Source organism: Daucus carota, chromosome 9 (genome assembly GCF_001625215.2).
Source record: "Daucus carota subsp. sativus chromosome 9, DH1 v3.0, whole genome shotgun sequence".
Taxonomy (NCBI): Eukaryota; Viridiplantae; Streptophyta; class Magnoliopsida; order Apiales; family Apiaceae; genus Daucus; species Daucus carota.
The window spans coordinates 41,158,989-41,178,925 of NC_030389.2; the positions used below are offsets into that span (position 1 = coordinate 41,158,989).

A 19,937-nucleotide genomic window follows, 5' to 3' on the forward strand; every position below is an offset into this window, starting at 1 on the left:
TAGAGGACCACTCTTAGCATAGTTTGAACATCCTACGTCTCAGTTAATCGTGAGTAAATATAATTTCATTACATTAGTTTGCACATGTATAAGACAAATATAGAAGCTAGAGCATCACTTGAACCATAAACATCACCTTGAACGATGCATTGCAAGGAAATCTCGTGTTATGATTGAGATGCAGGCATATATTACAGATAAGGAAGATGTGTTTTACTTTATTTTATTTTTCAAAAATAAGGACGAAAAAAGTGAATAAATTTATATTAGATTTAAAAAATATTTTTTTAATAGAAAAAATATTTATTTTTATTAAATAAGAAATACGAAACGCTTCTGTAGCATTTACTCTTAGTCTCTTATTGTTTATTGCTAAAGAAATGAAATTACGATTTTTTTTATAGAAAATAACATTTAAATGAAATGAAACGGGAAAAATGAAATAAAATTTGTACTATAAATCCTATTATTTATTTCAGAAAAAAATGAAATTACATACTTTTCCAGAATATAAGCCCTAAGATTATTCACTTGGAATCTTGGATAGGGATGTAAACTGGGGAATTCGAATAAGTTTATACTCTAAATGGGAAAAAAGGAATAAAATTTGTAAAAAAAAAAACTTATGGTGATCGAAGAAAATGTACATGATTTTCATTATCTAATCATTCCATTCAAAATTATTTAGACTAAAAATTTAACATATATGTTTTGAAAGATACGATTATTCCACTTTTTCATCATGTGTTTTTTTTTGTACAATTTCGCCATAAAAAATTGATATATTCATATTTAATCACTATTTTTTAAGGCATCTTTCTTTCTCAACAAAATTCTTTATATTTTTCATTCTATTTCCCCTCATTCCATCTCATTCAGAGACGGATGTATAGTGTAGGATGGTGTGTCACGTGACACACCATAATTTAAAAAAAAAAATAATACATATATGTTTGTGTACTTCAGCAGCACCCGTAAAACATATTAAATTCTATACTCTAAACTACTTGACTGCTGCACCTGTAAAACATATTAAATTCTATACTCTTCTCTTTCGCGAAAATGTTGCTGAGATTTATTTTATAAAATTCATTGATTTTCTTGTTGCTTTTGTAATGACAGAGTGAAAAAGCCAAATTAGTGACACATCATATATAAAATCCTGTATCCGCATATTGACCAGGTCGACATACCTTCAAAATATATCTTTTATAGCGTTCATCTTCAAAATTTAACCGAATAGTAGTTCATTGTTAAGTTACTTTCTAAAATATTTGTGTACTCAAAAACTTTGAAACCTTGGTTGGGCGCAAGATAGAGGGGGTGCGTGGGGCAGTGGGAATGGTATATGGTCACTCGTGTTTGTGTTATTATGGGTTGCCCAGGTGATTGGACCACTAATTAATCTCTATCATCAACCACCCTTTATAGCACTAGGCAGGGGTTCTTGCAGCTATAGCTGCTGCTACAGGCTTCTATATAGCACGCCGGCCCTGACAGTTCTGATTTACTTAGAAAAAATACGACCCATTTTCGGCAACTAAATTTTAAACCTACATACGTTTTAATTTGCACGTATCCTAGGCTGTTTTCATCATGCAACTTTTGATAAATACCACATCTGCAGGTTGTTTACGTGCACGTATTTTGAGTTTTTTATAAAATATTATTTCATAAAAATTTCAATTTTATTGGAATAAATATTTAAACGTTAAACTTTTATTTAGAAAAACTTAAAAAAATTATGAAATTATATATTATAAGAGACTCAAAATGCGTGTCAACAAGTAGTTTAAAGAACCGGGTGGCACATAGAGTATATGTTATTGGATTTTTTTCAAGTATACCTCATTGTGAATTTTTTTTTCTTAAAATAAGGTATAATTATATATAATCTCAATTACAGATTTACAGCTCCTGTAATTTGAAAATTAACACATTCTAATCAAAATTGCAATCAGATATATATACAACTTCAACTGAACCGTATTACTTAAAACAAGTTTGGAATATTGATATTTTTTTAAATTTCCATATCTTATTTAACAATCAAGGCGAAGTGGTGGTTTGCTTAATTGCTTCCATATGCATGGTGCAACTAGTAACAGAAGTGGTACTTTAGTCAATTGACAAGAAAATTTAATTGCCAAACAAAGCACTTAACAAGTATACATCCAGATACTATTTCCATCTAAGCACTAAATTATTCTACATATCGGTGAATCTATATATTCTTTGAAGTTTGGTAAAACTCATCTAAGATGTTTAAAATATTATCGCACAAGCCCGATCGTATTGTTCTAAATATATTGTAATGCATTATATTACATGCATTTCCCTTGTGTGCTCCTTCACATGCATTTCTAATCATTAAGTACTATTCAATAGATATAATTTATTTGGTTGGAAAATAAAATACTTAATTTATTATATTATAGAGTATATATATACACATCAGTTTTGAGAAAAATAGAAATGGTTTTTCTTCGGTCATTCATCTTGTATTCTGAGTTGATTTTAGTAATAAAATTGTTGAAATATAAGTATAAGATCATTAAAAGGCTTCCTCTAAGACGTTAATTAGGTGTTAGGAAGGCGGATTTTATACTTATATTTCAACATAAATAACAGATAGAGTAAAAAAAATGAAAATATATCTCACGTATGGTATACGTGTCGGGAGTACATTTTAAAAGAGGTGCTTATCACGTTTTATGCTCTATTCAGGAATATACAAAAGTCTAAACCAAACCAAACCAAACAAACCCAGTATATCCCGCTTAGAGCAGGGTCTGGGGAGGATAAACTGTACGCAGACCATGCCCCTACTCATTTAGAGTAAGGAGGCTGTTTCCGTGAGACCCCCGGCTTAGTGCAAGACAAAGTTTTGTGTGAAATATAAGTAGATTGTACCTTGGCCCATGATTGCTAACACATGGGACTCACCTCCATCGGCAATGCATCTGTGCATGAATGATCTGAGCCGTTGCACCTGAGCCTTGTCCTAAAAGCATAACACCAGAACACTCAAAACCTCTGTAAGCCACTAAACCGAGTCTCAACTACTCTAATACGCCTTCGCCAATCATTCTTATCTAATGTCATATCTCCCGTTAGATTTAGGGCTCCCAAGTCCAAACTCAATTGATCAGACCACGTCCGACGGGGCCGACCTCTCTTTCTCTTTCCCCGAACCGATATGCGTTCAACCCTTCGAACCGGGGCTGAGTTACATTTACGCCGAACATGTCCATACCAAAGTAAACGCCCCTCCCTTATTTTCTTAGAGATAGACTCAACCCCTAAAAGGCGTCTAAAAGTAACATTCGGTATATGATCTGTCATAGTCTTACCACAAATCCAACGCAACATACGCAATTCTGCTGTCTCTAGGCGACGTTCCTGAGCCTTTCTCAATGGCCAACACTCAGAACCATATAGTAATAACGGTCTGATTGCCACTCGATAAAATTTACCCTTCAACTTCAAAGGTACACTTTTATCACACAACACACTAGTAGCAGCCCTCCAACGAAGCCATCCCGTCAAAATACGATGAGTCACATCCGCTGAAATATCACCATTACTCTGAATGATAGAGCCCAAGTATTTAAATGTATTTGTTTGTGGTACACGGGCTTGCTCGATACATACAACTACATCCTCCTCATGAACCTCCTCACTGAAATTGGCACATAAGTACTCAGTTTTAGAACGGCTCAGACGCAACCCATAACCCTCCAGCGATGTACGCCACCGTTCTAGGTTTATATTAACATCGTTTCGAGACTCAGCGATTAATACAATATCATCGGCAAAAAGTATACACCAAGGTATAGGAGCCTGAATATCACGAGTAATCACATCCAAAATCATTATAAAAAGCAAAGGACTTAATACCGACCCTTGATGAAGCCCTGCCTCAACTGGAAAATACTGAGTATCCCCAACAGGTGTCCGAACGCATGTTCCCGCCGCTGAATACATATCCTGTATGGTTCGAATATACACCGCTGGAACCCCGCGCGCTGCTAAAAAGGTCTGTGCCAATAAATATGAATTGAAATATGAAAAGAAATCAGGAGCATTTGTCCCTCCACATTAGTAATTTTTTAATAAATATTCTTTCCTATAAAAATATTATATTAATTATTTAAATAAAATTTATAAAATAAAAAATATGCTTTCATGAAAATAATTGAGGGGGTGGGTTCGGTATCCCGCACCAGATATAGATGAGAAATTCGAATGCCTAGCTTGCTACATTGTGGGTATAATATTTGTACGAAAATGGAACAATTTTATTTAATAACAGTCAGTTGATTGTTCTGTTTTACAGGTCCTCCTGTTAGTTTAATTAAATATATTGAGCTTGGGTGCGACTATCTTAATTTCGTGGAGATTGCTATGTTCTTGCTAATTGTATATGTCAATTAAAATTTAAATAAGAAAAAATAATCTCATATTTAGCGTAACGATTGAGCTTATATTGGGCCGTTTGGGTGAGCTTAAAATAAGTGCTTATTGCTTAAAATAAATAAGTGGAGTAGAAGTTAGAAGCAAGATAAGACTTATAAGTGATTAAAGTGTTTGGGAAATAAGTAGAAGCCCTGAAATAAAAGCTAGCATTCCTAACTTTTTTTAAGTGCTTCTTGACTTCTTACACAAACGGTACGAAATAAGTGCTTCTAACTTATAAGTCGATAAGTCGGGCTCAAAAGGGGAGCCAAACACCCACATTATTTGTTCAGATATTGGGGGTGTTTGTTTATAAGACTTCTGCTTTTTTATCCGTTTGTGTAAAGAAGTAGAAGCACTTTTAAGAAGCTGAGAATGCTAGCTTTTCTCTCACAACTTCAGCTTTTTTTCCAAACACTTTATTAACTTATTTACTTCTCACTTCTGCTCCACTTCTTTATTATATATTATAAGTAAGAAGTCACTTCTTTTAAGCTAATCCAAACGGCCCGTTAACACACAGGACACTTCATGTATTTATTATTGTCTTTCACAGATCATAATATGATGTTTAAGTTCTGTAACAGAAAGGGCGTATAAACTGGCATTCGCGCACCATTTTTGTGTTTATGATTTCATTTTAACAATAGATTCTGGATTTAATGTAATAGTGATAGGAGATCAGTGACAAGAATTTATTCCATTTCATTCAGATTCCTAATAATAATTCTCGTTCAATCAGAAATATGCAAGGCATCTAAGTGTAGCCTCTGATGTACTAGTCTATAGAGTATATAAATATAATTATCAAAAAAAGTTAGAGTTTATTAATTAACATGGCCTCAAATGAAATACACTAATATTATATATCCGATTAAGAATATTCCACAATAATTTTGCCTCTAATATTATACAGTACTATTCTTTTAGCTGTCATTTGATAACAAACTCTTGTAAGGAACACTTTCTTCCACATTATTCTACCGTCCTCTATATATGGATAGTTTGGAGAATGTACCTTCAACAATACTTTATATATGGAGAAATTTTATATATCTTTATTTATATTTTCTAAAAATATATTAGTTAACAAACAAATGTTTATATTTAAAAGAATACATAATTATCAAATTTTTATATAAATAATTAATTATAAATAAGATAAGTCATAGTCGTGTTGGCAATCCATATATACAATACTATTAAAATTTTGATCTGTCTATATTTGAACTACGAGTCTCCTTAATTTATAACATATTATAATATATACTATATAGATCCTTTTATATATGATAATTAAAACATACTTAAATTTTGCGTGCATGATCGCTTGGTGCTTTTAATAGGGAAAGGGCTTTCTCAAAACCAAATTTTTGTTAGTTTTTTTGACGTGTTTAATTATAAAAAATCTAGAAAACATGTTATATAATAAATATGATACACACCCTCAATAGAGAATATATTACCTCAATGCTGGGATTTAATCTTAAACTTGTTTATTATTTTAAAATTTTATTTTTGTAAACAGTTAGGTAGTGCACAAGTTAGTCGCGGCATGTTTTATCTGGACGTGGACGTGGGAGTAGGGAGTAGTTTTTGGAGATGCATATTAGAAGTAGAGTTATAATAGGAGTTGTTTTTGTTTTTGGTCCTGATTTTGTGGCCACTTTCTTATCTGCTCTCTCTATATATATTGTTCTGCAATGAATCAATAAAAGCTGATAACTTCCGCGTAAACTCTTATTTTCTCAGTTTATATATTCAAATTCAAACATATATACATAAGATTATCTATCTCTAACACTTGCTATCAGAGCATAGGTTGTTCTAGCTTCAGGTGAGGCCGTGTTCCAGCAATCTCAAGAGTGTTGCTGTCCTGGTGAAGTTGGCCTCACGTGGCAGGCTCTTCTGGTAACAGAAAGGTTGATATTGCAGCAAGGCTGTTAGGATTTGTAAAGCTGTGATCGGTAAAAAATAGATGGTTGTAAGATTACACTGATGGGGAACCTGTTTCAGTGCTTTAAAGGTCAATCTGCTAGTGGAGTTGTTGCATATGGGAATCAAGGTTATTACTATGGTGCACAGAGGAGAAATAAGACATGCCAGACGGGCAAAAACAAAAAGCCAGCCAAACAAAAGGCCATACGGGCTAAAAAGATTAATTATAGAGACAGAAGGTTGGTTTTGATAGAGTGTGTTAACTGTTCCATGAAATGTAGGAGAGATCATCATGTGCAGTATGGGATGCATATGGAGTTCTTTCTTTAGTCTAATTACGTGCCAGATGGGCAAAGAAGAATAGCCATACAGGCTTAGAAGGATAGCCATACGGGCTTGGTTTAAAAGCCATACGGGCTTGTGAAGAATAGCCATACAGGCTCGGTTTAAAGACCATGCGGGCGGATGAAGAAGTTGCCAGAAGGGCAAGGTAATGCTATGATCGAGTGTGATAGTGACCACACAAGTTTCAGATTAAGGGGGAGATTGTTGGGATTTAATCTAAAACTTGTTTATTGTTTTAAAGTATTATCTTACTTAGTTTTATTTTGTAAACAGTTAGGTAGTGCACAAGTTAGTCGCTGCATGTTTTATCTGGACGTGGGAGTAGGGAGTAGTTTTTGGAGATGCATATTAGAAGTAGAGTTATAACAGGAGTTGTTTTTGTTTTTGGTCCTGGTTTTGTGGCCACTTTCTTATCTGCTCTCTCTATATATATTGTTTTGCAATGAATCAATAAAAGCTGATAACTTCCGCGTAAACTCTTGTTTTCTCAGTTTATATATTCAAATTCAAACACATATACATAAGATTATCTATCTCTAACACTCAAAACTCGTTTAATAATCATTCACAAATCTATTTTAGTTAAAAATTATATATTGTTATAACAAAAATTAATCTTAAAATAAAATCAAATATAAAGATATATTATAAACTAACAAAAATTATAAACCTGATTAACTTGATGTCTATATTATTGCTGAAAAGAGAGTGACTAGTTGTTGAAAGTAGCTAACGCGTAAGTGAAATAAAATGTTTTCCAGAGGGAGAAAAGGTCCCCACCCATCCAACCCTAACGTTAATAAATGCTCCTCCATATAGAAACACTAACAAACCCGTCTGCGATCTGCATGGTGGTGGTGCTAGCGTGACAATATTCAATTTTCCTCTTGCGCGCACCTCAGGGACCACCTCTCTTTATCTTTAAATTTTGTTTTATTGTTCGAGCTTTTCAAAGCTTTTTGGCTCACCAGTTCTTTATCCATAGCTACCTAGTAGCCTAGCATGCCACGGAATATATAGCTTTTGGGGTGCTGTGTCCGGGTTTAAGAGCGGGACTTGTGGATTTATAAATTACAAACATCCGTAAATTGTATCGTTTATGTAAAAAGTTCGAAAAAATATTTATACAAAATTGAGAAGACTAACTTTATTTCGTGACTTGTATTTCTTATCCAAACACTTTAATCATCTATAAATCTTAATTTGATTCTGACTTCTACTTTATTTTTTTACGTTAAAAAGAAAAAACATTTATTTTAAACACATCAAAACGATACCTTTATGTCTACCTTAATTTGAAACACCACTTCGATCCGCACCTCCCCTCCATGCCCTACTTGTCGTATATAAAAAGAGGCTTGGCTAGCTAGCTTGTAGAGTACAACACAACATGAAAAGAACCTCATTTAGGTTTATTTCTCTTTATATAGCTAGCTCTCTTTGAGATGTAACAGTGGCTTCTTTAGTATCATGCACCACTCAGAGTTGAAGCTGCCAGCATGATCTAAACCTTCCTGCTTTTCAATTGATCATAGAGGAAGGATCAGATCATGTGGTAGCTTCACCTCTTGTTGGTCGCATGAGAAACCTTAATTACATTTGTCCTCGCAGATCTAATTATTATTATTTTTCCCATTTTCTTGTAGCTTTGCTTAAAACTTTGAGAAATTTATATGTCTCTGCCATCTGATCATCAATTCTTTTGGATCGATCTTCATTTTAATTTATCTGTATAAATGCTATCTATCTTTTTATGGTTTTGGTTCTGCAGTTTGTAGAATATGTTTGTTCCTCTGTTAAAACCTAGAACTAATCATCAAATATATGTATTTTGTCAGCGGATATATATCTTCTAGCTAGCTTTTTCAACTGACTACCAAGTTTAGTCTCTCCAAATTTTAATGATTTCAGATCCCTGTATATGTACCTAGCTTCTTATGGTTTGGGGATTGAGCCTTGATCTAACTAAATTTTTATGAATGTTTTGTTTCGAATAGAGAAGTATAATTCTTATTAATGGTGTTACTTGTATATATGTGAACCAGTCTCGACAAATTCATGATGTTTCAATCTTCGTGATGAGTTCGTATATGTACATAGCTAGTATTCTTTAGTTTTCGTATTATGTCAAGAGCAATATTGATCAGTTTGTGCTAACTGAAGCACCGATTGGTCCAAACTAGGGTTTTCTTTGAGGTGGAGAGTTTTATCCTGCTTATTATTATGCAGTACTGCAACTTTGAAGGGTTGGTCTTTCTTTTAAATTTAAACTGTACGCAGAGGTAAGTCCTTTTCTAATAGCATATAGTATATATATATAGAGTAACACATTATATGTATATCGATCTGCAGGTGTGTGATAATAAGGACTTGGAGTAGAGTAAACTTAGATCTATGTAGCTAATTTGTTGGTTAATCATATATATCCTTTGTTTGCATTGTTCTCTTTTTTGCTAATTCTCTCAGGCCTTCTTCACTATGGAGTACAAGTGTTCTTGAAGTGTGCAAATCTGTGTTTTTGAAGTGTGGAAATCTGTATTCTTGAAGTACTTGGTTTTAAATTTACAAGGATATGTGAATTCATATGTACACTGTTTCATAATGCTATACTGTATATCAATTCTGCAGCATGATTATCTGTATATTAATTAATTAAAATTAATCTCAAGATTCAAATTATGGATCCTCACATTTATTGCCTTGTTAGGTCTAATTTTGTTCACATCATTACTGGCATGTTATATATATGGTGGCTTCGCAGCCCAGAAGTAGAGGCAAAACCAAGCTTCAATTGAATGGTCTAAGTTGCTTCACAAACCACAAGTAGATGATGTTATGAGTCATTAAATCAAACGAAAGTGTTTGTGTGTGTTTATTTGTTGGAAGTAGAGACAAAACTGACAACTACTACATAAATGCATCAAGTCAAGTTGCAAATTTGTAATCAAACCTTGTACAGCTAGCTCATTCCCTTTTCACTACTGATCTCCTCAGAGCTTGTTATAAAATGCTTCATTTGTCAAGATTCGATGCATAGCTAGACTGCAGATTTACTCATGTAGTATAGAGTCTCAAGAGTTAGGTCTTTTGTCACTCTCAGTCATAAATTAGAAGAAAACCAGCAAACCTTAAGCAGTTTTTTAGGGTTTCGTATCATACTATATTAGGGAGGGATGGTCCTTCAGGCTTTACTCTGAGCAGAAGGGGCCATGTGCAGAAACTGACATTACAGTGATATGTTGGCTTTTATAGTTCTTGGCATGTTCAGAAAACTGCATTTGTGTGTGTCGTCGTGTTGCCAAATACTTGGGATGCTCCTCTAGTCCTCTAGTATAGGATGGCAATTTAGGGTAACAGGTCGTGTTCGTGTCAGCAATCAAATCGATTTCGGATCAAGCTAAAATCACTTAAAATTGAATAAAATTGAAAATTGAAGTTATTAGGAATGAAATTTCGGGTATATCTATCTAACAACAGTACAACTCTGAGAAGATAATAGTTTACTCAATAATGTATTGTGCTCTCTGCTTCTAGAGGCTAATGGGAGCATGTTTACGAGACGATATGAACGTAAGACATATCATCGTTCTAATTTAGATCTAACTAGAAAATCAGATACTCCGTCTATCTCAAAATAAATAGTCTTGTTTTGATTTGACTTGGTCAAATTGGTCAAATTTTGACCAACAATTACACAAATTATATAATTAAGAAAATTTTAAAAATTATACCATTAGAAAGAAAATATGATCCTATTTAACTTGTATTTTTTAATTTTTTGAAATTATAAAAGAATAACTTTTTATTTACAGGCAAAATTTAGTCAATTTAACTATTGAAAAGTCAAACAAAATTATTATTTTGAGATGGAGGTAAATTTATAAAAAACACCAATTGCCATGAGAATAGCCGATATAACATTACATGGTTAACGATATATAAACGCTAGGGGTGAGATGCTAAATTTTCTTCTTGGAATACTGTAAAGTGTAAATCATACTTACGATGCAAAACACAAACACTACTTATTGCCAGGAGTGATTAGTGCTAACAACATTCAAAGGCAGCATTATTGAGATTTAAGAACAAAAATTCATATGGTGTATTGGTGTCTCGTGAGGGCATTACTCGTTTCTGCACTCTTGGACTTCTTCACGGTTAATTTGGCGAGCATCATCTTCATGCCATGTAATCCCAGTGGCACCACTCGCTTTAACAAGTGTTCTTTCAACCAATGCAAAGCTAGCTTAATACGTTCTAGTTCAAGCAGAGCTGTTCCATATCTTTTGAGGATCAAGGGCGAAAAGAAAAAATGGGCCTAATTTTTTTTAAGAATTAGGAATATATTAAGGGGCCGTTTGGTTAGGGGTAACTGACAAAGGGAAAGGGAAACAACCCGTTTCATTCTCTTTGTTGTTGTTTGTTTCATGAAATCTGTCATTCCCTTTCTCTTGTTTTGGTTTTAGGTTTACCCCAAATTCCTCATGATCTATTCCCCACCCCTAGGGCTGAGCATTCGGTCGGTTCGGTCCGAACCGAAAGGACCGAAGACCGAAGTTCTTATATTTTCCGGACCGGACCGGACCGAAGTTTGTATATGGACCGAACCGGAACCGAACTGAAATAATTCGGTCGGTCCGGTCCGGCAGAACCGAAATTTTCTGAAGTGTTTGTAATGCAGTAAAATCACACAAGTACATACACGTCTGAAGCCTCTCTCTTGTTATTTCATAATGATTAAGCAGTGCAACTACTAGGAAACTGATCACTACTAAGGAGGTCGTTTGGTTGACAGGAAGTTCTTGGGGTATTTTAAATGACTGGGAAATGACAATCTATCAGGTTGTTTGGTTTACCAAAAACACAGGAAGTCTAACTAGCTGGGAAGTTGTAATACCTGTCCTAGGAAGTTACTTACCCACTACCCCTCGGTCACTCACACTTCCACCAGATTTAACTTTAATGTATACATGTGAAAATATATAACAATTCTAAAATTGATACATATAATAGTAAAAAAGTTAAATATTAAATTTTTTAGAGATTATTATTATTTATTTATTATTATTATATGTAACTCAAACTTATATTGTTGAATTATATTTATTCATTAAAAATATAGAATATGTTCTTTTAATTTAAAAAAATAAAAAACGATAACATATTAATAATACTATTTTGTCAAAAATTTATAAAATATAATCCAGTCTAGAGTCAGGAATAAGTTTGAATAATTAATTTGTTTATAACTTTATATACAAATTTTATATAAAATAAAAAATACAATTAATTAATTTTAATTTTTTGTGTAATTATTAGTATGGACTATTGCTAAATAATTTGGAGTAATTTTTAAAAGTCGTATAAATTTTGTATGATTATTATTATTATCAAAAAATGATATTTATCATTTAATTATAATAAAAGACATTATGATTATGAAAATATATTATCCAAAAAAATAAAAAAATAAAAACAAATAATATGCAGGAAGTAAAATATCCAACATGTCAACCAAACACGTTTGTGTTACTTCCCTGATATTTAATGTAGATAGGAAGTAGAAGTTACCATAGGAAATAACTTCCATCATGATACCAAACAAGCACTAAACTCCTAGACATTCTCCACTACTTTTATTTGATCCACGATCCTGCATAACCACAAGTCCTTAGCAGGTTTCATGTTCAACTCAAGCAGCTAATCTACTGCTACTCTCATAGATTAGGAGTCAGGACATTAGGTATAGGAATAGGATAGTGATAGTATAATATTTTATTTAATATATAAAATAAAAATATTAATTATATATATAAAAGTTCGGTCCATTCGGTCCAGAACCGAAATTTTTCAATGGGGACCGGATCGGACCGTATTTTATTTCGGTCCGGACCGAAATACCCGAACGGACCGAAATTTCAGAAAAAAAGGACCGAACCGGACCGAAATTATTCGGTCCGGTCCGATTTTTCGGTTTCGGTTCGGTTTTGCTCAGCCCTACCCACCCCCACCAGGTATTTCTTTTCCCTTTCCTGATTCTTATTTTATTTTCAATTATAATTTATTTCAAAAATCATTAATATTAAAAAATAATATGTAAAATATTTTTGAAGATCAAAAATAAATTTTAATTTAGTTTTTACATATTAAAAATAATTTTAGTATAATTTATAAGTCAAGATATTTATAAAATTAATGAAATTTTTAAATGATAAAATATATCAAATTATAAACGTAAATATATTTGACTCTTTTGATATTATTTTATATTTAAAAATCAAATATAAGAATAATCATATAATTTTCCATTCTATTTCCTGATCAAAACCAAACAGGTAATACAATTCAGCATCATTTCTTTCCTTTCTCTTCGTTTCCCTTTCTGAATTCCATTCCGTTTCTTTAACTCGAAGCAAACGGCCCCTAAAAATATATATTATATTAGTGTAAATATATATTCAATTAACGTGTGTTTTATGCGTGTCTGATTAGTGAGCCTGTGAGTCCATGTGCATCAATCAAGAGATTAATTGATAGTATTATTAATTTAGGTAGGGACGCAGTCACGTAGATAGAAAATTTAAGTTACCAATGTATACTAATAACAAATGCATGGATTATATAACTTTTTGGCCTTTGGGCGGTTGACCAGGATGCCCTCCTTCCGGCCGGGCCTGATTTCAAGTATAGAAAATAAGTTGATATTTATATGAGGAGGAAAAAAAAAAAAGGAGAGATGACCCAAACAGTTGATATTTATACGAGGAGAGAAAAAAAAGAGATGACCCAAACAGTACTGATGGCCATGGCTAAATAACTAGCTAGCAAAATGTAAGTCCCAGTAATGAAGGCCAGCACTATTGCTGCAATCGACATTGAGCAGAGCAGAGATAAAGACCGGATTTGCTAGTATACTCCAATAGTCCTCAAGTGATGTAGCAAAATAGAGGAACGTTAAAGAGATTGAAAATAAAAGAGCAACTACATCAGCTATTAAAAATGTCTGGAAAGCGATCTATTGTTGAAGGACCTGGGCCGGTCCTTGGTTTTTATGTTCTTGGCATGGTTTATTCCGCTGTCAAGGCCACAGTGGCTAGACTGCAGCCAATATCATCCGAGTGTGAAAATCTTTGTCCAACTCTTTCGCAAAGTCATACATTAATTTAATTCTGACTTACTGGGCTCAACATCTGGTTTATATTGTGTGCTGCTCAAGCGTATATGCCTAATAGCCAAATTGTCAACTGCAGTGGATATAACTGTTATAGTATGAAGTGAGAATTGTACCAAAATGGATACAGTCTTGCAATGAAACAGAGGTTTGACGTTCCTACTGACATTGGTATGACTATGGTTTCTTCACTGGGTAGCTTTAACTGAATATGTTAACAAATTCATAGGTAGGATAAGGATAATAACGAATAATTTTATAAATTTGATCGAACTTATAAGTAGTTATAAAATGAAGGAAAATCAACTTCTGAAGAGGAATCATAAGAAAGCTCTGCAATCTGCAATATAGGGACCGTTTGGTGAGCTTAAAATAAGTGATTTTTGCTTAAAATAAATAAGTGAAGTAGAAGTCAGAAACAATAAGACTTATAAGTGATTAAAGTGTCTGAGAAATAAGTAGAAGCCTGAAACAAAAACTAACATTCCTAACTTTTTACAAGTGCTGCTTGACTTTTTATACAAACGGTACGAATAAGTGCTTTTAACTTATAAACCGAGAAACCCAGCTTAAAAGTGGCTGCCAAACACCCACATAATTCTACCTCCATCTAAAATGTCTAATGAATCTGGAAAAACTTCAAAAGCTCATCAACATTAAAACATTTCTGTTATATGCCGCCACATGAAGAGATGTTGTCTTCATATCTGCTCGGTACGCCACAGAATCGTCCATGCCTGCCAGATATTTAACTGATTTATAAAATTGTAATTTTCCACGTAATGGAATGCAGTCCACCCATACATGTCTGCTACCTTGTTGAGACTGAATTAATAATATCATAAATACAAGTTAAATTAAAAATATGTAAAATAATTATTTACTCCAATCCCGCTTTCTTTTTGTCTAAAAAATTTGTCAATTTCATGATGTTAATTATATTTATCGAATTTTTAAAGACTAATAGAAATATTCAATATCATTGTTATCAAAATAATATATATTTTTTATTTATAATAACTTAAATGATAATAAATATTATTTTCAAATTAAAATCAACCAATATAACAAATACGAGCAAATTATATATATAAATCAATATTTTATATTATTTTTGGATCACACATTTGTTGACTAAATTCTCCCGTACTCTTAATAGCTTCGTTCATTACTCATTTCTTTCGCATTGTGTGTTGGAAACACTTGTGTTGAATATGATTTTTAATGAAATGTCATTTTCTTCAAAAACAAAAATATTTTTTAATTATTTTGTTTGGTACTCCGAATTGTTAAGCGCAGATAAGAACTCAGATGTCTTTTGACCAATTGATAAGCCAATTCTACGGTATAAAAGTATTATTATCCCCCACACATGTCCTACGGTCTTATGTTTTTGTCCTAATGGTTTTGTCCCATCTTCGGTTCCGTGTCTAAGTTTCACGTTTTAGTATTTCTTTTAGAATATTACATTTTAACTTCTGTTCTAAAAATCGGTGACGATTAATCGTGATTCTGTAACTCGTCGAACTGATTAAATATCCGATTAATCATTAATCCATCCGATTAATTCCTGATCAATTCAATTAATCCCCGATTAATTTTTGTCCCGTAACTTCACCGACTAAATTTGATTCCCGCTTTTTACAACACTGATTTTAACTTATATATAATAAATTTTTAACAAAATAAACATAATTTTTGATATCAAATATAAGATTATAAATATCAAATATATTATTAATTTTCTTTAAAATTTTAGAAAATATTTAAAAATCTTAAAAATATATATATATATATATATATATATATATATATATATAATTTTCATTTTAATATTATAATAATTTTTACCTTTTCTAACAGAGGGTTATCTAAGCCCGAGGTCCCTCAGTCCACCTCAGTCCTGATTATTGGTTCCGTGTTAATGGTAAATCGAGTTGGTCTCAACCATTGATAAAGACAACATTATACAATAAATATATATAAATAAACCATGTCCAGGTTCATCCCCCCAATGTGACCTTTTTCTGTTACTACTCCCTTCGTCCCCATTTACTTGTCCTTTTTGAAAAAATAACGAATATTCAGAAAATGTTAGTTGGATATATTATTTTCATACATATCCCTAATAAATGTAATGAATTAGATAGAGTTCTGTATATATATATGCTAGTCAAACATTGGAAGTTGTTACTTTTTGAAAAAACATACAAAAAGTGCTTTGAAAAGAGAAGTGGACAAATAATTTGGGACAATTTTTTTTTTCAAAGTAGACATGTAAAAAGGGACCGAGGGAGTATCAAATACTCTCCGTCCCTATTTATCTGTCCATTTTGGAAATAAAAATTTGTTTGTCCCTATTTATCTGTCTATTTATACTTTCAAAACTAATTTAATGATAGTTTTTCGAATATATCTCCATAATTTCAATTTTCAAGGCTTGACTTATTTAAAACTTGGTTGAATTCATGTTTTCAAGATCTAAAGTAGGGGTATTCCACCATTTTCAAGATATTAATCAGAGGTATTTAATGAAAAAGTTCCTACAATCAATTATTCCTTGGTATGTGTTTTTTTTTTCAAAATACACTATACCATAGAATGCCTTTAGCAACCACTCAAAAGAAATTTTCCTTAAAATCGTTGCTATTGAAAAATTAAAAACAGTCTATTGCAATGGGGAAAAAAACGTTACAATAGAATCAAATTTTCGTTAAAAAATTTGAAAGGGCTGTATAAACAAAGGTCTTTTGCAACGTCACAACCAGGCGTTGCACTAGATGAGATTTTTGGGGCCAAAAATATTGGCGGGCCAATGAAAGTAATAGTGGCGGGATAATGAAAAATTAAAATTGCCGGGGTTAATTAAAAAGACAAACAAAATAAAGGAGTTACCTAAAACAGAACCCACTCAATTAACCTCATAAACACCAGACTAGAAGCTGGCCATGGAGAGAGAATACAAATGTGACAGAGAGAAACGATCGAAGAAGGCGAGAGAAGGATCGAAGAAGGCTGGTGATAGATGGATCAATCTTCTTTCTGTAATAACTTGAACTTGAGGTATGTAATGGTTTAGATGTGTTTTTAATTGAGTTTGCACATGTGTTTAATAGAATTTGTTCATGTGTTTAATCGATTATATGTTGTTAATTTGGTCTTACGTTTGTTGAATTAAGAGTTTACGTTCTTAATCAAGTCTTAGTTATGTTTAATTAAGAGTTCATATTTAGAGGTTTTGTTTTATTTCTTAATTTAGGGGTTTAATTTATATCCCAAGTAATGGAATAATCACACACCCATGGTAATAATTATTTTTCGTCTTGTCATGGGGTTGCATAGTCTAAACATTCTGTTAACTCTGGTAGCAACATTGTTAACTAAGTCATTAGTAGTTGTCCATGTAATAGAGCCAGAGCCAGCGATAATGTTTAACTCTGGTAGCAACATTGTTAACTAAGTCATTAGTAGTTGTCCATGTAATAGAGCCAGAGCCAGCGATAATGTTTAACTCTGGTAGCAACATTGTTAACTAAGTCATTAGTAGTTGTCCATGTAATAGAGCCAGAGCCAGCGATTACATAGGACTTCGGATCTTTGATCTGTAATGGAAACATGGAGCTGCTTTTTTCAGGTTAAAATGATTATCCCCAAACTTAACTTGAGGTTTGTTTTTGAATTATTATGTGCCTTAATTTAATTTCTGATATTATTTATATGTTGTTTGATATAATGTGTGGTTTATAATTTGATGTGTGGTTTATATTAATTAGTGTTTAAACTTTATATATATGGTCCCTAGTTAGTATAATATCGCAGATGATAGATACCAGCCTCCATTTTTTCTGACTTTTTACCCCATAATTTATTGACATATATTCTTGCTTTTAGGAATGAATGCTATATCTTGCCATTTAATATCTTGGTTTCAGGGTTTATTTGCAAAAGAACCTGGACATCAGGAAGAAGCTCTTTAGATAATGAGGCTTTTATGTGGTGATGTAGCCTCAATGAGAATCTTAATAGGAAATTCCTTGTTTTTGAAGCAGCACCACAGGTTCGTGAAATAACATTAAGTGTTGTGTTTTATGTAAGGTCAAAGGTGGTAACAACAAATAATAAAAGATGCCATTATATTTATTGCTGACTAGATATTTTATTAGTTTTTCATACATGTTCCTGCAATGCCCTAACTATTCACCAACACTTAGTTTTGTATAGACTATGTATATTGCCACTACTATATATTTTTCCTCAGTTTCCTGTTTTCCTTCAGGTCTGAGATTTAATGAAATAACTTTCTACAGACGGATGCTATATAGGGTCTTTATTTGTCCACAGATCATTTTAGTTAATAAGGTTATATAACTAGAAGCCAATGGTAAATCAATTGTGTTTATCTATTGCCTGTTAATCTGAAAGATGCATGTGCAAGCTTGTTTTTTGTTTTTTGGCCATTTATTATATGCCGACTAATAGGCTGTATTAGTCATTTTTAGGTGATGTGTGAAGCTGTCATATATAACAATCTAAAAAAAATTTCATTTTTTGGAAAAAATATAAGTATTCTTTTCTAACCTTATCGACTAACTTTTTTCTTTGTTTACTGTGTCATGCTTTTGAAGTCTCGACATATGCCAGAGTTTGACAAAGCTGTGACTTGTACCATGAGTAATTTTGAGGTATTAATCCCTCGTGTATCTATAACCGACTTAATGACTGAGTTAACTTCTAAAGACAATTTCTTTCCAAAGGCTGCCGACGCATTCTACAGGTGGTGTGGTTCAGCTACTTATACAAGAGATGTGTCAGTCCCACTACTATCTATAAGTTCTTTGGACGATCTAGTTTGCACAGCTGAAGCAATTCTATGGCACGAATGCAGGTTAAGATGTTTTCAGTTCTGTGATTGATTGGTATTTATTTCCTCAACCTGCATTATCTGCAATTAATTTTTCAACATAGAGCTTATACTTCTCTGTCTTCACAGAGCAAATAAAAGCATCGTTTTTGCAACAACAAAGCACGATCTCACGTACAGTCTCACTATCCTCACCTTAGAGATACACAATGCTAGCTAGATTTATCCTGTGGTTAAGACGCTGCAAATCTAGTTGTAATGCGCTCTGTTTTCACTTTATCATCACTGTGTTATATAGAACTTTACATGTGTATATTGTTATTCTATTACTTTGACCATGCAATATTGCAGATGTGCTACCAGATTTGGTTGGAGCCTGGAAGCCTTTGTCTCAAAAGCAACAACTCTCTGTAGGATTATATGAATTTGTACGATCTACCAAATTGATGTTGAAGAACTTGCTCTGCGCCAGGCTTTCAACAATCTAATTGAGGGTGCTTTGCTGGTTTCCAACAGAATCCCAACAGATATGCTCTTGCAATAATCGATTATGATGGGTCTGATATGACAAGTCTTTTGTTACTGATTGATAAAAAATTTTAGTGTAATAATATGTTGGTGTATTTTATTAAAAATTCTAGATTGAGGATTGTTTGTACTAATGCCAGTAACAATGGTAATGCTCTTGGTTGTGGTTTTGTAGGCATGGATAAATTTGTTGTTGGTAACATTCTTAGTTGTTTTTAGGATGTTCTTGTAATGAACCTTCAATGGTGGATTAATATATATTGGAAATGGTTATATCAATTTTTTTTATTCATATTGTTGCAATATATGATTATAATGTTGCTTTAGAGGTTACTTTTTCTATTGTAAATCATTTAAATAACAATGCATTCGGACCAAAATTGTTGCCATAGGTACTATATGGCAATGTTTAAAACAAAAAAAAGTGCTACAAATTTTGTTGCAATAAAAGAACAAACTACAGCAATGATTTAAATATCATTGCTAAAGAGGAAAAGTTGTTGCAATATGTGGTTCTGGCAATGATTTAAACTTGTTGCAATACATGTGTTATTTCATTGCATAAAGGGCCCTATGGCAACGGGGGCAAACTTAACGGTCGATTTTTTGAAAATCATTGCAATAGACTCTACTGCA

The 19,937-nt window shown here is 32.6% G+C and overlaps 1 protein-coding gene across 1 annotated transcript; it reads right to left on the reverse strand.

The window, feature by feature from the left end:
* Positions 1–3,027: 3,027 nt before the first annotated feature.
* Positions 3,028–3,987, reverse strand: LOC108201646 (uncharacterized). Its single transcript, XM_017369932.2, has one exon. The coding sequence runs from the start codon at positions 3,985–3,987 to the stop codon at positions 3,028–3,030; it is 960 nt and encodes a 319-aa protein (XP_017225421.2).
* Between the last annotated feature and the right edge of the window lie 15,950 nt (positions 3,988–19,937).